General features: G+C 45.1%; 1 protein-coding gene across 1 annotated transcript in view; it reads left to right on the top strand.

Moving 5' to 3' along the window:
• KIF26B (kinesin family member 26B) overlaps positions 1-21,510 on the top strand; it is a 386,602-nt gene that overhangs the window by 188,963 nt on the left and 176,129 nt on the right. Inside the window, exon 4 of the mRNA XM_069484638.1 lies at positions 13,247-13,413. Within this exon, the coding sequence (XP_069340739.1) occupies positions 13,247-13,413 (167 nt within the window). The remainder of the gene's footprint in view (positions 1-13,246; positions 13,414-21,510) is intronic.

The following is a 21,510-nucleotide window of genomic DNA, read 5'->3' as shown; positions in this document are numbered from 1 at the left end:
TTAAAGAAATCTGACAACTGCAAAAAACCGATTTTGGAATTTAGTTTCATAACTTGTGAGGTCCACGATTTTTAAATACCCCTCAGTTTAAGAATTTGGGGTTAAGGAAGGACTAGGGGAATACTCAAATGTTATTTAAATTGCTTAAAACATCCTTAATGATAATTTTACTAGTGAAATATAAAGTGAAAACACACACGTAAGTAAGTATGTTTTATTAATCCAAATCTGGGTGAACCAATTTAGAAAAACATGAGAATGCAAAGTCTGTCATGGGTCTGGTGATAAGATGAGGATCAGTCCTGATTAGGATTAATGAAACAGTTTCCCAGTCAGCAACCCTGACAAGCTGTCGTCTAAATTCTGGACATGTAGGAATGGTATGTGAAAGTTCAGATGACCAGCTTTATAAAGTAAAGGATCCTACACTCAGAAAGGAATAGATAGAAAAACTATTTCAAACATCTTCACAGGATTATTTTAGGCCAGCCCGCAAATGTTTGCCTGCTCGTGTGCAGGTTTGCAGTTAGAGGCTTTAGAGCATGGGTTTTGATTCTTAAGCTGTTTTTATTTGAGGACAAGGATGCTTGAGAATGTTTCTTAGTTAATGTTCTTTATGACAGGTCTCTGATTTTGGAAGCTAAGATGCAGAGAGGTTAATGGACTTTATTAAGGTCCCACAGCTGGTCGTTTGGGTAGAACTGAGCCCCCTGGCTTATTGCTAACCTGCAAAGAATGACTGTTTTTCTTCCTCTGTGTATGTCTGGGATGTTCAATCATCTTAGAGTTCTGCTGTCCTGTTGCGGGTTTTTGGATATGCATGATTAAGTGCTGCAGTTAACTGGCTGTGGCACAGACTAGATGTGTGATTTTGGATAACTCACCTCCCCAATTCAGGCCTCAGAGTCTCCATGTTGACCCATGAAAGTTGTCCTAGACTGTATCTAAGAACTTCTCTGGCTCCATTTCTTAAAAAATTGCTTTCTGGATTGTGTAGGATTTGGCATCTCTGCAGTTGGTAAACAGAAGATATGAAGTTGGAGGTTAAGTAACAACTGGAACCGTGTGAGCCTTTACATTACTCTGGAACAATCGGCTGACTCTTAAAATCAATTCCTTGTTCACCGTTCAGGTTCGGGACAATGGTGGGGAATGTTTTTGTTGTCGTCAATGTGTTTGCATATTGTTGCACAAAGGCTACTCAGATGTTAAACTGGGGACATTTTAAAGATGTTACAGAATATTTCTAAACATTCCTGCTTTATATTTGGTTATGACTTTAGGAACCACAGGGCACATTCAGCTACATGATCTCATTTCATCCCAGACAGTCTCATGAGTTTCCTTTTGCTGGGAAAATTGGGGCTGAGAGAGGGGAAATGACTAGCCCAAAGCCTCTTGTGTTGTTTCAGCCAAGCCAGGCCTTGAATTAGTTCTTATCATCACTCAATGCAACGTTTAGCGAGGGCCCAATACCTGCCACCCCTTTGCTAGGCCCTGGGATTACACTGGTCATTCCATTTGGACCAGCATGTCACCAATTTGGTCATCCAGCCTTCGTGGCTGTGATATGGGGTTGACCACAGCAGAGCAGGGTAAATCATGCAATCTAGAGCCAGCCCCGAAGCTGGCAGGCTCCTTGAAGGACCCCAAACATGGAAAAGCACTTTCCCCTGCTGAAGTGAGCCTTGCAGACCTTTGCTGTCATGGCTCCTGGTGTCAGGGCTCTGGCCGCATCAGACCTCGCTCGCCCCTATGCCTTGTATGGGCTCTGCTTTCTACACATGCCTGAAAGTGTGTGTGTGTATTTGTGCTGCATGCTATGTGTCATTGTTGGTTAGGTTCCCAACGTTGTCTCCTCAGTTTTGCCCAGAATGCAAGGTCACTTGTGCATTCAGCTCACTGGCCGCTCTGCAGACCTAGGTGGGCCACTTACAGCCAGTATTATCCACAAAGTCCCTCATGGCTTTTTCTCATAAGAGCATGAGAAAAATATGAGGAAGTGGAATGCCTCTAAGGAATGCACATTTTCAATTCCATGCACTGCTGATTTCCTGGAAAGTTTGCCAAGCATTGGCCAAGACTTGGGGAAGAAGAGTGACACAGACCCTGGGAAGGGACAGCTCCCTAGAGATGCATGATGATGACCTCTACAGACAAGGACAACACGGCAGATTAAACATACATGGAAAAGGCCATGATCTGTATTAGAATTAAATGCTGCATCGGTTCCAGCTAATCTAATGTTCAGTCTCTTAATCTCATTGTGTTTACCCTCGGCAGTATAACTAATAAACAATGCCATTCTGCAAAAGTTACTTACAAAAAGCAAGTAGGCAGATAGTCAAAAATCTCAAGCTCTTTTCTTCAAAGGTTAGGACTGTTTTTTAAATGGAAAAAGAGGAAGAAGATGGCTCAGTTTTGTGAAATGGATCTTTAATATTGGTCAGTTTGTGGACCTTATCTTCTAGCACCTCAGGAGCCCGAGTTTAGCTAAAGTCCTGTCTGATGGGGGAAGAACTGGGGCAGGGTGGTGGGACTTTAGCCTTTGGCCTTGATTCCGCCTCTCCTGGAAACCATGTTCCTATGATCACTGGTTCCACATTCCAGAGAATTCCAGCTCTACGGCTCCGGCCGTCACAAGCTCACATTCAAACTGACCGAGAGGAACAATTACTGGCGTCTTCTCCCCTTTTTTCATCTTTTGTTTTTCTTTTTTTCTCTTTCTCCTATTTCTCTTTTTCCTTTTGTTCCTCTCTTTGTTCCTGGTTTGCCTTTTCTTTCCCCTACCCCAGCAATTTGTCACGTTACCACTATATTGAATTAAATATATGCTGAAATACCTTATTTTTATTTCGTAAAGATTACCCTATTCATAATTTTGAAAATCAAGTGAAAATAACTTATCTCTTAAAAACAAAACTCCAGCAACTCCAATTATAAATTAAGTTCATTTTCATTTGCATGTATTTGTTAATTAATGTATTAATTAGATATGTTCCGTGTTCAGACACTGACCTATGCTGGTAACACTGAGGAGAACAGACAAGGTCCCTACTCAACACAAGGCTCATCCTCTAGTTGGGGGAGAGGCTGGTGACAAGCACTTAAAAAACAAAAGAGATGGTCTGATAGAGCACAAGGATAGGTTTGGGGAACATGGAGGCAGGTGACACCTATCATTCAGCGTGGGGACAATGGTCAGGCTATGCTTCCTGGGATACTGGCTCTTGGTTGATTCTTTGGGGTTGGGAAAGAATGCTAACTGTCCCCTAGTAGAAGGGCAGCCCCTGGCTGATTCTGTACATGAAGAAACACGGGAGCTGACCTAGGCATAGCCTCTGGCCCATCCCTGATGTCAGGGTTGAGTTGATTAGGGCTGAGACTTAATCCTGACCGTTCTTCTCACTCTGAGTTTGCGGAGTTGCAAATTGAAAGTGAAATCAATTACATCAAGATTCAGACCATTTGATTTTATTTTCATTTGATCATAAAAATCATGAGACACTGGATAGAGACATCCTATTGTGCATACTGAGAAACTATTCAGACGATCCTGTTCTCTTTCCCTTATGAAATCTTTGCTGTTAGCACATTTTCTGGAGGGGGTGGAGGGTAGCCACAGCTGAGGAGCTGTACGCTCTCTGGATGGTGGTGGGATCTGCACAATACATACTCAAAGGTAGAAAGAAACCAGGCCCAGCAGATGAGCAGCTTCAGGATTTTTCCATGTGGCAGATACAGTTTATGCTCTTATTTGATAACAGTTACACCTACTTAATAGGGTTGTTGCCAGGATTAAATATGGCAATACGTGTAAAACTCCTAGAATGGAACCTGGCTCAGGAGAAATGCTCAAAAAAATCTAATGATTTTGGTGTTGATCTGTGAGGACTCCTGATTTCACTTCCTCAGTTTTCCCAGGCTGAAGCTGATGTCATCGTGTCAGCTGGACTCCTTGTGTCCTCATAACGGCCTGAATGTGTCCCTGAAACCACCCCACAAAACATAAGTGAGGATTTAAGTATTCAAAGTATTGTGATTCAACATACCTACATGGTGAATTAAAATGCATATGTAGAAATACTACGAACATGATGGTAAGATTTTATCATCTGTTACAAAGAGGTTCTTTAAAAAACAATTTGATCTCTACCTTAAGTTGCACGTGCTGGAACTAAGAAATCTAAGGGAAGAGTCCAAAATAGAAATGCAAATGGCCTGGGGATTCCTGCTGCCTCTGGGTCTTTCCTAAAGCAGGCGGGAGGCCCTGCCCCTTTACTTTCTAGCAACACAAAGAATAAAAGAGAACAGTTATCAGGCACTGAGGGGCCAGATTGAAGCCCTGATAACGGGTGTCGGGAAACCTGAGCAGCCTCTCCTATTTGCCCAGTCTCATCTAGCAGGCACAGGCGGGATGGAGACGAGGCCGTAAATCCAGGGTGAAGAAAAGGCAGCCCTCCTCTGCCCTCGTCGCCAGTTGGAGGATTCTCTTTTGCAAGAGGTCACCGAGTCAAATGCTGTGGATGGATAATTTTATGGCTGCTAATAAAATTTATAGCCAAAAGCAAGCTGAGATAATACGGGTAATCACACGTCCAGCCCTGCGACATGAGAATCCCAGCTTGGCCTGTCGGTGCTGGCCGGGGGGTGGACAGCGCGGGAGGGAAGGAGTTTATCTGCCCGACTCAAGGCCGGTCTCGGGGGTGATTTGTGTCCATGCCGGCTGTGAGGCCTGGGCCAGGCCCGGAGCAAGCTCCAAGCGAGGCAGTCCCTGCCCATGTTCCCAGGACAGTGTGCCGGGAGCACTGGGGAAAATAAATGTCATATTTAAATGCCTAAACATAAACCACGAGCCCAAGAAAGGACCCGAATCAAGCCAGTTGTGGAAGACGACATTATGAAAAGAATGTTAACCGGCGATTCCGGGTGGGGCTTGGCAGGCATGAAGGGAGATGAGGAAGGATGGTATTTTATTTATATCAATATAAAGAAATCAAATGATGTTTAATCAAAGAGCCAAGTTGGCTCACCTCCTCTCTGCATTTCCTTCCCTCCCCGTTGCCCGCTCTGCAGGCCTGGCAGACAGGCTAGGTGGGGTCGTGACATGTGCAGAGAGCCACCAGGGTCTACGGAGGAGAGAAACCTCGGGTTCTTGACCCTCTTCTGAGTCGGGCCTCAGCATTGACAGTCCGTAGGGCCACCCTCTCTAAAATGGCAAAGCAGGTGCCATGCATGGCCACCTGGGACAAGTTAAAAGGAATCAACTTCTCTGTGTTAGAGGATTTTTTTTCTTTCTCCTTTTTATTGTGGTGAAAGATACATAACCTAAAACTTAGCATCCTAACTGTTTCTAAGCATACGGCTTAGTGGCATTAAGTACATTGACATTGTTGTGCAAGAGTCACCACCATCCGTCTTGAGGACTTTTCCATCAGCCAAACTGAAACTCTGTCCCCATTAACCAATAACCCCCCCCCCCCCCGTTTCCCCGTGACCCCCCAGTGCCTGGCAGCCACCATTCTGCTCTCTGTCTCTGTGAATTGGACTCTTCCAGGTGTATCAGATACGTGGAATCATACAGTGTTTGTCCTTTTGTGTTTTCTTTGAAAAATAAAAATTCTTTTGATGAGATGGGAGAAGATTCCTTTTATGGCTCTAATTTTCAGTACCTTTTATTCAAGCGAGAAGAATCGAGCAATAGTAAACTTGCTGCGGTGTCTGCTGAGACTTCTAAAAAAAACCTTGTGTGGCTGATGGCAGCTTTTGCCCCCGTCACAAGTCCTGCTTGGGAAAGGTCCACCGGGCTGCCGCAGAGCGCCCGACCCCGCCTTTGAAAGGCGTCGCTGTGGTTCCCGGGAAGCTCTGCTGTCCAGGCGGGGACAGGACAAGCAGGGCGAGATGAAAGTCTAAATGGGATCAACAAGTTTGCTCAACACCTTGGGGTCAGGAAGCGCGGGAAGGAGAGAGGCAAGTGGAAAACTTGGTGAGGGCAGAAGGCAGCCAGGTCCCTCGGAGACGCTGAGGGACACAGACCCTGCAGGACAGGAAGTCGTCCCAGCTTAGGGAGCGTCCCAGTGCTTCCTTCTGAAGGGCGTCATTTCTTTGGTTTCTCTGCCTGCAAGAATGGAATAAACGTAACTCACAAAATGAAGCATTTCGGTCCCCAGGGGAGTGGCACTAAGGCAAGCAGCATGCACCTGTGCTCGTTGGGGCAGGAGTCCTTCATAGCTGCTTGTCCTAGGTCCGCTGGTGGAGTGGCAAAGTGACAGTCACTCCTTGAGGGGAGCCTGTCCTTGGAGCCCCCTCTGCCAGATACACTCACAGTCAGCTGCAGAAGTGACTAGATGCAGGGACTGAGACATACTCCTGCAGTCAAGGCAAGGACTCCTATGTAGAAAGAGGGGACATACATTCTCTCTCTCTGATAGGAGCAAAAACTAAGGTTGACGTGAGCCCACACGGCGGCTGCACTGTGCTTGCTGGAGGAAGGTGGCTTCTGTCCACTGTCAGCTTTCTAGTGTCCGTGTGACCACAGTGGAACATCTGCACAAGCAGCTACACGTGGTTTATCTTCAGTTTGGGATGCATTGTTTGAGCTTTTCCTTTCCAGATTTCCTTTCATAATTCATATTTTACAGAATGTATATAGAAGTGTATTCTGGCATCCTAATTCCCTTAGAGCACAACAACTGGCCGCAGAGCATCATCCTAAGACAATACCAAGGGTTAAAAATTGGCTGTGACTGATCTTTTTCAAGATAATTGTGAGTTGATTTGTTCTAATGTAGATCGAAAATATTTATTAAGCACCCACTGTTTACAAACCGTAAAAGACATTAAGTGATAATGTAATTAACAGATAGCAATAAAAGATCTCCCAAGACAGTGAGGTATTAATTGTATAAGAGAAAATGTTATTAAGTGTTGTTTTCTGGGATTTGTGGGGGGCATAATGTCATTAAACATACTTAATTAAGGACTGAGTAGGAAGCAATTGCCGTCCGTAGATGTCTGTACGCAGGAAATGGATACCGTTCGGCGTTCCCTGCTGTTTGGTGGGGTCAGAGGGAGGTGGCTTTCTGGGTCAGTAATGCCATTTCTGATGAACCGCCCCCCCCCCATGCTGACACACTCTGGTGGCTCTGAGTCCTTTCTTTCATGGGGAGGTTAAAGGTCAATGGTTTGCAGATTGCAGTTTGCCACATGGAAGCAACCGTTGTAGGAGCCGATCATGTTTTGTTTTGATTCCCTGGTCAAGATCACAGCCACATTTAAGATTCACTGTTTCTTTGGGGACAAGCACTAAGCTCAGACTGAGGTATCTGTGCAGAAATGCAAATGCGGTTGAAAGACGTGACTCTTAGCCAAGGTGACAATACAGAGAGAAGCTTTATTTCTGTGTGGTCTGTGAATAGCAGCTCACTGCACACGTCATGGTGCGTGGGATTCTCACGCACATCGAGGACCCCACATGGACACGCGTGCACACACATGTTGGCACCTGTGCATGTCGGCACATGGACACCGTCTCCCTGTAGCCTGGTCCCTTTTATGGCCACCCTGTATTCACTTGACCACCCCTGCCACCACCCAAGGGATACAATGTGTTTGGAAAGTAACAGACGCCGTTAAGTAGTGAAATGGTCTCCTGCAGCCAAGACGGAGCTCAAAGCAGGTTTTAATGAGAACTAAACTAGACGGATCCTGCGGTGGAAACCTAGTCCCCCTAAAGTTTGTGATTAGGACTGCTTGGTGTGTTTCCAGCTGCTGCTTTTACACTATGACGATGACACGTAACCAAGAGAATGAGTCCTTTTCACTAGGATTTCAGGCTTTTCACATGTGTTGGATGAATGTCTTGAGGTTTTTGAACCTGAGTTTAATCAGGAAGGATCATGTATCTCACTGTACCACGAGAGAAGACGTAAATGCATAACAGTCTAAAAAGCTTAGAGGTAAACCATGGTCCTTTAAAAATAAGGCTCTTGGCTCAGAATTACACAGTGAAGCTACAGTTTCAAGAGAACTCCTGCTGTCGTGGGGATGTTCTCTAACAGTGGACTGCAGGGAAGAGGCCCTGGGAACAGCCCGAGTTAGGAAAAAGGTCTGGCAGGGAGAGTTCAAGGGAGGGAAATTGAACTGAGGGGTAGAATGCGGGATGAAAACCACCCCAAGCAGCTCGGCATCCTAGTCTGGACTCTTCCTTTTACTGGCTGTTGTCCCCTTGGGGAAATAGCTCAGTCTCTGTGACCCTCGGTTCCCTCATGGGTGAAATGGTCGAACGATCTTGGAATCCAATTTTTGCAAGTGACCATCTCAGGACTGCAGTGGGGGCTCTGTGGGCATCCGCTGAAGCCCACCCTTGGCTCCGTCTCTTGTCACCCACCTGGCCTGGGCGCTGGGGAAGTGGCTGGAGAAAGGGGCAGGAGTTCTCTGGAACCCACCCCCTCGCCTGGTGGAGTTAGAGTAGCTTGGGCTTTCAAGGCAGGTTTTTACATACAGAACAGAGTCTTCATTATGTAATAGCTGGTAGCTTCACTGTATAATAGCTATTGAAGCATGGGAGGCCTTACTGACTGGTAGGAAAGGCCACTGCCCAGGGATAAAATTGAGAAGCCAGGAGGAGGAGGTGTGCTGTCCAGTAGGTGGTATGTCCGGTATTGTGGAACACAAGCTGCTCAAATCCCTTAAGGAACCCAGCGGAATGCCATCCCGAGAACCACTCTGGGTAGGGAGACAGCAGAATCGAGGGAATTCGCAGTGAGGGCCCGAGGTATGTGAGCGCTCACTCGTGCTGGCATGGCGGGGCTGAAGCCGGTGGGCTCAGGGTCTTTCCTTCGACCCATGGGAACTGACCAAGCTCTGGCACGTCCTCCCACTCAGGCCTCCACACCCAGCCTGGCACTACGCCGCTCACCCCAGGGACACTGAGCAGGTGGGCGTGGACCCCTTCCTTCCTCCAGTACCCACTTGAGGTTCTCTTGGACCTAAAGATTTGGCTAAAAACGCATGTTGGAAGCCTCCCCATTACCAAGTCACAGATGATATTTCTACACACATACACCCCCACCCCCAACATTTTAGAGATGAGAGAGAACACATGTCTTTGGCTGTGACTTGGGTTTTTCTGTCTAGCTTTCATTCAAACCTCATGAGATGCTGATCAGCGTTGAAGGGGGTCGACCACACAGGTCATCCTTTATTCTGTTAATGATGATGTAATCGTCGTAGATATGGATTGTTAACCTTCTTTGCTTCACATAAAAGCAATTCAGGGACAAACTAGCACAGTTTCAGAGAGCCGCAGAAAGAATCTGGATTGGGGAAGTGCTTCCAGAGCTAAATCTCAGCTAGTAGGCAGTTATTTATTTCTTTGAGTAGTGAGACAGTTGAGTTGTCACCTGTGATACCGTCCTAGCGATAGTCTGCTGGGTTGAGGAAGAGTAAAATCTTGGTCACAAGCAAAACAGTACCTTGGCAAAACGTTATCCATTAAAACCCAGCACTCTGAAGGCCTTCATGCCAGGGTATACATGAAAAATAGTTTATCTGACACAGAGGTGTCCTCAGAATCATCTAAAGCTGCTGTGACTTTAATTACAAAAGCATCTATAGCTGCTTGTACTGTGAGCAAACCTAGCTCTTCTGTTTTTCAGAATTATAGAGATATACAGCTAAATAGAGATAATAGAAGTTGCTTTTGGACAGATACCTTGTGAACTCTTTGTTTAAGACACTGATTGCCAAGGGGGTTGTACACAAATGGCAAGAAACAGAAAGATAAATGTTGAAGATACAGGGACTCTAAGAAATGTTTGCACATGTGGCTGCCCCAGTGCCTAGCACATACTAAGCACCCAGTACATGGTTGTTCATACAAATGAGTACCTCGTTGTTCATACAAGTGAGCTGCCTCTTCGTTCATTGGACTAAAAAAGAGGCCGCTCTTGATCCCCAAACTATCACATAGTGGAGCCAAAATAATATCCTTTGGCAGTGACAAGGATGAGGGGAAGTACTGCTGTATCTTAATAATGAAACAAAATAGAAAAGCAATAAAATTTCAAAAAGAAATTTCTTTTTACTTAAGAAAAGAAAATTTAAGTAGATAAGTGTGAGCAGTAGAAAGTAAGAATAGCTCAGAACATTCCCCGAACGTTTTGAGCATCTTCGTGTGCCAGGCGTTGTACTGACCTTGGGGTTCAGTGGCGGGCAGACCAGCCCTAGACCTACTGACCCGGGCCACTTGTGTAGTGGGAGAAGGTGACCTCCTGTATAATATGAATGAAAGCAAAGATACTGAAGGAAAAGATAGCGGTTCTGTGAAAGCATCCAGCAGAGCAGCCACAGGCTGGGAGAAGGCTTCTTTGAGGAAATGGTGTTTGACCTTGGATCTGAAGGAAAAGTAAAAGCATTCTAGGTGGAGAGAAAAGACATGTGCAAAGGCCCTGTGGCAGAAGTAGCAGGAAGTGTACTCAAGCACCTTGAGGGAGGCAGAGCCAGGAGTGCAAAAGTGAGGGGGGCGGGAAATTAACAGTTGCAGGAGCCAAAGTGTTGCATATTATTTCTGAAAGTCTATAATCCCTGAAGAGGATATTGAGTGTAAATACAGACAAGAACATGCACTTGGAGGTGGTAAGAGTCTATGGGAATAGGCATCGGGAGGATTGCCCTCTCCCCATTGTGGAATAAGCCAGAACAAACTCTGGATCATGCTCAAAACAAACAAGCAGCAAAGCGAGCTGCCAGGCTCTTACAGGGGAGGATGGAAAGCGTTCCTTTAAGAACAGAAATCATGATACTGACTTTGTCTGGAAAGGGGGGCAGGGAGGGCAACGTGACTGGGGACACGGACAATTTTGATTCTATATAATGTTTGGTTTCTTCTAGAAAATATTTTCTAAGATAAAACGTTAACATTTGTTAATAGTGGTGGATACCCGTGTGTATGTTTTATTATTTGATTTTTGGGGGCAGGTTTGGGGGGAGGACGGGATGAGTATATTCACACCTAAAGGGTATGGTGCGCACCATCTGGGGAATGGACACGCTTGGACCTTTGAGTTGGGGGCAAAGGCAATATATGTAACCTAAACATTTGTGCCCCCGTAATATGCTGAAATTAAAAAAATAATGGGGTGAGAAGCAGTTAAAGGAAGGGTGGGGGAGGGGCTAGGACCGTCCCGAGAGTCAGGAACCCGTTCCTGTCTGCAAATTGGCTTGTGCAAATCGCTTCTCTGGTCTTCAGGTGTCTTACCTGTAGAAAAGAATTCTGAAGGTGATGATCTTGGAAATCCCTTCTAGCTCTAAAACATCACGTGATTCTAATTTCTAAAAACAATTGGTTATTGAATAATCCTGTGTGAGGCTTCTTGCCATGCACCACACATGTCCCGGCGGCTTCCCTCTGGGTCTGCGAGGACAGTCTACGCGTGTGGAGGCAGAGGAGTTCACTTTTCCTCCCTCCAAATGTTGGATTAGAAATACAGTAATGAGCAGGAAACAACACAAGCAGGAGATCGGATGAGAGCCGCCTTAGTGAACCCATCAAAGTATGTAAGGTGTGACAAACTGCATGCCATGTTCGTTGACTGGCTTACTGGCTTTTTTTCAAATGTCACTGTGTGTCACAGTGAGATGTGTGTGTTAGATTGTAGCTTCTTGATAAAAAAAAAAAAAACAAAAACGATACCGTGAATTTTGGGTTACGTTTTGTGTTTGGACATTGGACATTGTCCAGGATGGCATTATGTGCCACCTGGAACTTCATAATTACTGTTAGTGGGGACGGCAGGTTGTTTCAGTTGTCCCTTCTTCCTGCCCCATTCCTCTGGGACAGTAGCAGCTGGTGGAGGGGAGCCCGCACCCCACTGGCAGGAGAGGAAGCCCAGGGCGAGGGGCGTGGGCTCTCTGCAGACTCAGCAGGGAATGTCCTTCAGGCCATCGTCTTTTGCTGCCTTCTCCCCGGTTTCTCTTACTTGGCTCAAGTTTCCTTACAATGCGTTGAATGAATGAGAATAAGAAAGGGTGTGTTGGCAGAATTTCAGCTGAATAATGCCAAGGCTTTCTGAGCGAGAGCATGAATTGAAGCAGAGCAAAATTTCAAGTCAATGGGACTCAGAGTAATGGCTATTCTGCTAATAATGAACAGTACAAATGTTTTTGTGTTCAAAGGTTAACAAATGGGATTCTCTCCCTAGCTTACTGGCCTGCTCGGTTACAAAGTGGAAACCGTTGCGGATCTTTGCTTCATTGCCCTTGTGTCTTCTAGGTGGTAAGAAACATTTTCCACTTAGCAATTAATGGTTTGAGCAGGCTGGTAACATTTTTTGAACTAAATTTTCTTTTCTTTTTTTTTTTTTTTTAACATTTTCCCCTTTTGCACATAGACTGAAGTTTTAAAGTAACAGGTTTTCCAAATAGCACAGTTAGACTTTGCCTGCCTAATTATGACATTTGTCATGGGATTAGCACTTTCCAAAAGTCTCTTTCTACACGAGATTCTCATTTTTCCCAGAAGCATACTTTTGCATAGCTTATTATGCAGATTTAGGCAAAAGGGACCCAGCCCCGTCCACTAGAACTTCTGCTATAAAGGCAGTCATTGCAAATAAAACAGAAGCCATTTATCTTAATGAACCAGTGGGAAAATGAAGTCTATTGAAATGATCTAGACTCTTCAGAAAAGCCATTGGTAATTCACGATGGCTCTGTTTATTTTTATTCGCTTCTCTAAGTCGCCTGTGTTGCTCACTTCCCGTAGCAAAGCACCCCTCCCAAATACTGTAGCATTTTGTTTAATTCCTTACGTTTGTCATTAGCAGGCTTCTCCCTTCATCAAGCCACACCTTTGCCCCACTCCTCCATTTGAGAGCATCCGGGGCCATTCCTAGTAAGAAACCAGCGTTAGTTGATGTTACTTTCCTGGTCTTGGGCTGCAAAAAGTGTGTCGATAATGGTTCGTGCTCTCCCCTCCAAATGGAGGGGAGACTCGGACATATTGAAACTGACAATGTCAGGGGGTAATTTTATTCCATTATTTTTTAATGAAATTCAGGAACTATCCCAGCTAAAATGCTGCAAAAATAGCCTTCCAGAAGCCCTAAGCACCGCCATGGAACCGAATGCAGGTGGGATGTAAACCTGTTCCCTCTCACCTTCCCCACCCAGAGACGGAGATGCTGTCGGTCGGGCAGTGCCGTGGGCCATGGGTGGTGAGCTCAGTATCTGTTTTCCTTGGCAGATCTCTCAGCTGATGACAGAGAGTGGCCGGGAGGGGCTGACGGAAGCAGCGCTGAACCGCTACAACGCAGACAAGCCCTCCGCCAGCAGCGTCCCGGCCTCCCAAGGCTCCTGCGTGGCCAGCGAGACGTCCACAGGCACCTCGGTGGCCGCCTCCTTCTTCGCACGGTAAGAGACGTGTTCAGATCCCTGTTTCTTTAATATGAGCCCGTCTGCTCAGCCTCTCCCGTGGACCAGTTCAGCTAAAACACTAAGAGTTTTGGGGCCATTGTTTGACTTCACTCTTGAAGACAGGGTTTCTCCATGTTGGCCCGGTTGACATGTTGGACCAGATCACTTTGTTGTGGGGACCGTGTTGTGTGTTGTAGCATGTGTGGCAGGCATCCTTGGTCTCTACTCACTAGACGCCTCCTCCAGTTGCGACTACCCAAAATGTCTCCAGACATTGTCAAATGTCCCCGGGGTCGAGAGCCACTGCTCTAAGTTTACATGGCTCTAAAGATGGTCCTCCTCGGGACCAGGACGTGTGGAGGGTGCAGTGCTATGGCTGGCGTTTCCAGATTTATCTTCCCTTTACAAAACATGCACCACTGAAAAACTATTAAATAGACGGCAGTTTGTTTTTCCTTCTTGACAGACGAGCTGGAGAGTTATTAAATACTATTCAGCTAATCTTGGAAACTTTGAAAACACGAGGAACAAAAAGGTATTCCAACAATGTTTTCTGCCTAATTTTAGCACCATGGCAGAGACAGAGCAGGAGACGAGGAACAGCTGAGCAGGAAGAACTTCAGGGATTGTCTAATTCCATCTCCTTATTTTATGAATGAGGAAAGTGAGGACCAGGAAGGTTCAGCTATGAGTTAGTTAATAGCAGAGCCAGAAATAGAAACCAGATTCCTCTACTTTTTTTCCTCTATGACTCATTTTTTTACTTGATGCTTGGAACTTAACCTTAGGAAATCTCGACCTAAGATGCATAAGCTCCTGAGGAAATGGAACGTAGAGTAAGTACAGTAGCACCCAGACATGAAATGAGAAGCCTGCGTGGGTTCAAGGTCCAGCTCTGCCTCAGTTTCCTCATGTATAAAACTAGGATAACACCGACTCTGCAGGGTTGCTGTGAAGATTAAAATAAGATGATTGAAAATTACGAAGTACTGTACAAATGTTAATTCCATATAGACTTAGCTAGTGTGTTGCTGTGAAGGAATATTGTATGGCTTTTCTTGTTACCCTTCTAAATGGTAAGATTCAAAATACAAATAGGAGGAAGGGGCTCTGATTAGGAGAGCAGGAACAGAGAGCTCTAATATCCTGGATTAAGATACCATAAGGGCAGCACATGGGGCTTGTTGAAAGATTGGCTTTGTACTGTGGTGCCATGTTTATTGTCTTCTGAACGCCGTGGCCAACTTAAATGTGTGGAAAGTAACAGGAAATATGTATATGCTGGCCACCCAACAACGGGGACCATTGTGTTAGCTCTGTCTGTACATGGAACCTCTGTGTTGTCCTGGACCATGGAGCAGGGACCCCGGGCTCCCTGGGAAGTCATGTTCATGCCATTTGGGTGGAGGCAATGAGACACTTGATTATAGGAGTTTTTCACCATAATCATGAGCTGATGATAATTGCTTATAAAACACACCTTGAAATTAGTGGGCCATGGAATTGTTTGAGAAGATGAGTAGAACAAGAACCAAAAAACCCCATTTGTTGAGTGTTACATATATCTACTTTTCTCCTTTTTAAACATTTTTTGATTAACAAAAATTATATATATTTATGGTATATAATGTATTTTGAAATATGTATATATTGTGGAATGAGCCTTTGATTTTCAATGTTTGCTTTTCAGAACTATGGGTGGAGGTCTGGGTGGACCTTGTTGCATCTCAAATTCAGCATCTATAAAAAGAATTCCAATTCTGAATAAGCAATGATGCCTTTGGACAATGTGGCTCCAGGTGTGGTCTGTGGACTGATGCTGGTCCACGTGCAGTTTCTGGTCTGGGATGAGGATAGAAATTGAGAGGAACCATTTAGGAACATCTGTTGACAGAGTAACTTTCTATCTGTTGAATCTAAGGATAATAAACTGGGGCTTGTATTTTGTGTGTAACTAGAAATAAAGGGAAAAGTGGTCCTTCACCACAGGCAGTTGGAGAACTGCTGTACACAATGATGGAGCCCAAAGCACCTGTCCTGTCCTTTCATGCCTCTCTTGCCCAAATTTCTTTGTATCTTTAAAGAATCAGCTTCTGAGTAGCTGTCCTTGCTTAAGAATTTCAGTACTCTATTATTTGGAAAAACATTTTTTCTAGAAAAAAATAACAGTGGACCTAGAAAGGGATTAGCAAAATCATACCTCAAGTTAGTTAACTATCTTGTGCTGGCTTTGAACATAAAGAACATTCCAGATGGGGACTCTGCTTTGCATGATTTTCACATTAATAGGAAGTGGTCAAAGTAGGGTGTGATTAGATTTTCCCATTTGTTGACTTTTCACTTTGGATAAAGAGTTGCTTAATTGTGTACTTCACCTTATAACATATGAAGTGCACAAAACCCAATAAAACCTCTTGGGTGAAACCCTAGCTTTGTTGGTAGAGGCAGGAGAATCTCCATTTTTATTGGAAGAGTAATGAGCCGATTTTTAGATTATGCATAGAATTGAACCCTGCAAAATAAAATGAAACTATTGGATGACTTTGTATCTTTGTATTGATTTTTCTTTCCCAAACAACCATTAAAGATTGTGTTTTTTTTATTTATGGAGAAAATGAGCCTCCGGAAGATTTTCATTCTACATTCAGAGCAAGTGTTTGACAAACGGTGAAAATGGTCAGTAATGACACGAGCCTTTCAAAGACAATTTCGAGTTTGGGCAAAATGGGTGTGGCCGGCTCTGCAGTTCGTGATCACGTGGACTTTCTGTTCTGCCTTCAGGCATCACTTCTGATTGGAATATTTTTTGTTCACAGCTTTTATGTTTAGTTTCCATCCTTTCTACCAAATTCAAATGAAAGTTTCAAGCCAGATCATGTGAAGGGCATTTTTGATTATCAATGACTTGTATTGAAATTTTCCCTATTTTCTTCATGGAAGTAAATGCCTTTCCATTCTGTTTCCGTGGGTTCTGATGACTTCGGATTACTCACTACCTTCAAATCCATGTTCCAGAATAGGTTTGCTCATTATTGGGTCCATCACATTGGTTAGAGCTTCTCTCTCTCTCTCTCCCCCTTGTCTGTGATACTAGGCTTTTAAAACATTTTTTTGATTAATAAAAATTGTATAAATTTATGATGTTCAATGTGGCACACCACATGTGGTACCTCGATGCTGGGCATCCAGCTGTATGGGTGAGTGAGGCTTAAATCTGGCCCCCCGCTCTGTGGGCCCCTCTTTTCTGTCCCCTTATTGACCCTCCTGGTGGAGATTCTGACCTTACACAGTTTTTTACTATTGATTAAAAATCTGTCTGTGCTGGGTTTGGAATTTTCTGGGTAAATTTTGATATTCACTTCCATATAACATTGTCCTCAAAGCCATTTTGTGGGATCCGTGTGCTCTGCTTTCTCTCTCTGACTTGCCGAGTGTCCGTTATTTGCTCCCGCCAACTCCTCCCTCTCCTTGCCGTTGCCCCAAACTCGTTCTTTTCTCAGAGATGTTAGGTTTTCTGTCCACCTCCATCTCTTGTGCTATCTCTTCAATCTCTGTTTTTAAACGGCTCCTTGCATTACCTGGCAGCGTTCTCCAAGCCTCTTGAGTGTGTCTCAGACTTTGATGACTGATGTGACCAGTGTGCCCTTGAGTCTAGAGGTTGCCGTGGCATTAAAACCAAGACCCGCTCGGGTCCTGGGGTCAGGGGATGAGCTGAACGGAGAGGCCTGACCCCTGGCTCCAAGGCCCTGCCTTCAGGACCACGTGGCTCCTCTTGTCAGCCCCCTGTGTGGCCTGCTCTCAGTACCATGTGTACACATGCCACCGCAAGGACAGCTATTACGGGGATGATGACTGTCATCTCCACGTTCTTGCTGACAGCCAACTCGAATAGCAGCTTGTTGTGCTGGTTCCGGCGAATGCTTTTCATATATAATCTCGTACACTGCAAGGCTTCCTTTAGTCCCTGGGCATGTAACACGTAACGGTGGTACTTGGTCATACGCTAGGGGTTTATTAAGTCAAAGAAGGATGAGGAGGAGCGTGGCACTGCTGACACTTTGGTCCTTCTGTCGGGTACAGTTCCCTTTAGGGATGCTTGCGTCTTCCTGTTACAAATACACCAGCAACAGTACAGAGAGAAACTATCCTAAACACACCACACTTGGTCTCCAGTGATCTTGGAGGAGAAAAATGGAGCCGGGTGCATAAGATCCAACTCTTGGGCATCAGTTTGCTGTGGAGAGACGGGGCATGGTTCCTGCCTCCAGTTTTACAGCTTGGGACAGTTAATTTCCAACACCGTGTCCATCAGGAGATAACTCTACCAAAAAAAAAAAAAAAAAAAAAAAAGCCTAAGAGCTTTTAGGAGGTCATATTACAGAGCTTGTCTGTATTATTATTATTCTTTCCATTTCTTGTTTTGTTTTCACCCAAGCATATGATACCTACCCTTGGGTCCCCCCTGCCCCAACCTCGCCAGGGTCCCATTCTGAATTGGTGTCTGTTCTTGTCCCCTTTCCCCCCATTCCAGCTCTGTCTGCCTGTTCCATGGCTTCCCATGGAGGCAAGGCTACCATTGAGCTTCCTATGGGACACTTGTGGCCAGGGCCAACATGCGTGATTGTGCCATTTGCTCACGGAACAGGGACATCCAATTGCAGGGGAGAGGGGGCCTTGAATCCAGCCAACACTGTGCTGGCCCAGCTGAGCGGCCTCCCGTGGGCTCCGTCTGCAGAGCGGGCATCTCTTTCTCAGTGGCACACACAGTCTGGGCTCACGTGTTCCAGCCATTCCTGCGTCCTTCCCTGGTGGCTCAAGCAGTGTCGGGGAAGAGATCTTTGAAGGCCTAGATTGGAAGCCAAACCCCCTACCTTCTGGGTTTCTTGTTTATTTATTCCTGATGGGTCATAGCTTTACTTTTCTTAGAAAAGACTCCCCTGGACTTCTTGGAAAAGGGGCTCCTACTCATGCATATGGATGTGAATTTTCAGGAATCATAGTTGCATGAATATAGTTTGACTTTAACTCACCTCGGTTGCCGTATGAAAGGAAATCATTAAGCAGCAGCCAAGTATATATTTAGTGCCCTCGGATTTCAAGGGCTCCAGGAAAGAGTTTCGGGTGTTCCCTGCATGAAGTACGTCCTAATTGCTTATGAGAGACAGCGAAAGTACTGCAGAAAATGTGGCCATAATTCAACATCTACACTACTATCCCTTGTGTTAAAAAATCCTAAAACACCTCAGAAAGATAACCCTAACATCCAATATGCAAGCCCCCAGGACCGTTCTATTTTGGGGCGTGCAGACGGTAACAGAAATGGCATTCATGGCGTGGCGCACACCATCCTGGGCCGGTGATCTGTGCTGAAGAAAACCACCAGTGTTCTCAGCCCCCTTCGCATCTCCTGCTGCAGGGAATGTGTCACACGGGGCATTTTCTGATTAAACAAGTCCTTTGTCTGACTGATGGCTGGTTGGGGTGTTGGCAGTCGGCTCCCAACATCTGGGAATCATTTGCGCAGCTTCGCCTGGGTTGAAAACCCAAGTCGTGTCTTGGTGTGGATGGTTGGAGGCAAAGCCATTTCAATGAGCCCGAAGGATCCCAGTGATGCTTTTTATTTTTTTGAGGCAGTCCACCTGGGGTGACCGAGAGAGACTCTGTCATGGCATGATCATAGCTCACTGTAACCTCCAACTCCTGGGCTCAACAGATCCTCCTGCTGCCTCAGGTTCCTAAGTAGCTGGGATTACAGACACGCATCGCCATGCCCGGCCAATACTCATTTAAAAATCATCACAGCCTACATTTATTGAGGGTTAAACGTTTATGCCACCACTCTTCTGAGTTCTTTATGTACAGTTAATCTTTGAAAGCTCCCATGAGTCGGTCCCGTTATTATCACATTGTTTAGATGTGGAAACGGAAGCATAGAGAGGTGTAGTAACTTGACCAAGGTCACACAGCTGTAGGCGGTGAGTAGGTATGTGATCCAGGCTGTCTGATTCCAAAGCTCCAAAGGGTGGGGACATTTGTCGCTATGTTTTTGGCTGGAAGCCCCAGTACCTAAAAGAACATTCAAGAGATGTTTGTTGAATGATCAAACAAACGCTGTTAGCCACCGTATTTCCTGCCTCCAAACTCAAGATGGGCTGTATCAACGCGAGGATGGTGAATGAGACCAAAGTAGAGAATGGATACAAAGTGTGCCCCAGAAGCTGTAGGGGGAAACATTTTGACCAACTATTCTTTACTCTTCTAATTTTATTAGTTACTAAAATACTGCTTCCTATCTCGGTAAAAGCTAAAGGTTTTTCAATGACTTTCGGGGCTCTCTCCGTACCATCTGTCCCCTCCCCTCTGGCTCCGCCACCCTCCCTCTTACTTACTCTGACCTAGGCATGCTGACCTCTCGCGTTTCCTCAAAAAGTGCCCAGACCATTCCCTCTTCGTAGGCATCGCTCTTGCTCTTCCCTCTGCCCTTCTAGATACCGGAGTGGCTCAGCCTGCCCCGCCTTCGGGGCTTTGCTCAAATGACACCTTTTTGGTGTAAGGCCTTCCCTGACTTCCCTATTCAACATTGCACCCATCCTGCCTCTGCAACCCCTGTCCCCCTGCATAATACCTTCTGTATTATGAATACTTGTGGAGTGAATTGAATGAACTCCAGACAAAAGGGAAACAAGCGGCTGAGTCTCCAGATTGTCCTCCGCTGAAGTTCTTTGAGACATTTGCATATTTTCCCACTCAGTTAAGGTGACATGCTCAGGAATTAAACTATTTTATGAGACCCCGTCTCTACTAAAAAATAGAAATTAGCTGGACGACTAAATATATAGAAAAAATTAGCTGGGCGTGGTGGTGCATGCCTGTAGTTCCAGGTACTCGGGAGGCTGAGGCAGGAGGATGGCTTGAGCCCAGGAGTTTGAGGTTGCTGTGAGCTGGGCTGACGCCAGGGCACTCTAGCCAGGGTGACAGAGTGGGACTCTGCTTCAAAAAAAAAAAAAAAAAAAAATCTTTCAGCTTGAGGACGTTTTTGGGAGATACCATGGTAACAGAGCATGAAAAACAAAGAGCATCGTTGGGAAATTGAGATTCTTATTAAAGTCTAAGTACCTGGTTGTCATTTCAAGATGAGGATTTGTAAGGGACGGGACGAGGGCTGCTGCCAGGGATGAGAAACCAAAGAAAGAGTTAAAATGGAGAAAAGAGTTATTAGTTACAGGACTCGCACAAACCAAGTGAGGCTCTCCATCTTTCTCCTGTCATGTTGAAGACCTGTCTTTTCCTCTCTTGAATAAACTTCTTTGCTTTCTGTCCCCCCTGCTTTGATTTATTATTTTAATTCTATAGCTGTCTTAGTGAAGTATGTAAAGCATTCAGGGATAAAATCATGTGGAAGGCATTATAGAAACTAAAGATGGATTATATTATGTGGTGTTGGGGAGAGGTTCTGTGTGCCGATGAATCATATGTTGACGAAAACACGAATCTGTCCGTGGCATTGTCTGTTGGCTGAATGCGAAATTGGCTCCTCACTGAGGGTGTAGGAAGGAGGAATTTAAGGGATGCTGCTATAATAATTTGGTTAGAAATAGGTAGAACTGAAGCATAGAGAGACCAAGTTGACACCTCTGCTTTTTCTACTGAGAAATGTCCCTGAAGGTGGGATTTTTATTTTCTTGCCTCTAAAATGGAAATAATGAATGTTTCTATTTCTTCCATCTGATTACTCTCTGATGAATGTTTCTATTATTTTTATCTGATTTCATGAGAACAGGAACTGAGTCGAACCCTGCCCACTGTACTTGGCATCAAGCCTGCTACGTAGTAGGAGCTCAGCAAATGAATGTTGAAAGAACAAACCAACCATGCTTGAAAGCCTAGGTCTGTCTTGCTTTTCAAAAGAGTCAAATACTTAAAAGAAACTATGCAATTCTGCTTGAAAATAGCAACATTTATAGTAGAGCCCGAGTCCTCCTCATGCCAGGTACCTAGTACTAGTGATAATAAATGGAATATTTTTCATTGTTGATTTCAACATGGTTAGACTCAGAAGTACACTAGTTCTGATACTGATCTATCATTTTCTTT

The sequence above is a fragment of the Eulemur rufifrons genome, chromosome 11 (assembly GCF_041146395.1).
Source record: "Eulemur rufifrons isolate Redbay chromosome 11, OSU_ERuf_1, whole genome shotgun sequence".
NCBI lineage: Eukaryota > Metazoa > Chordata > Mammalia > Primates > Lemuridae > Eulemur > Eulemur rufifrons.
The sequence above is the reverse complement of the archived record's forward strand: the minus strand, read 5'-3'. Positions and strand labels throughout refer to the sequence as shown.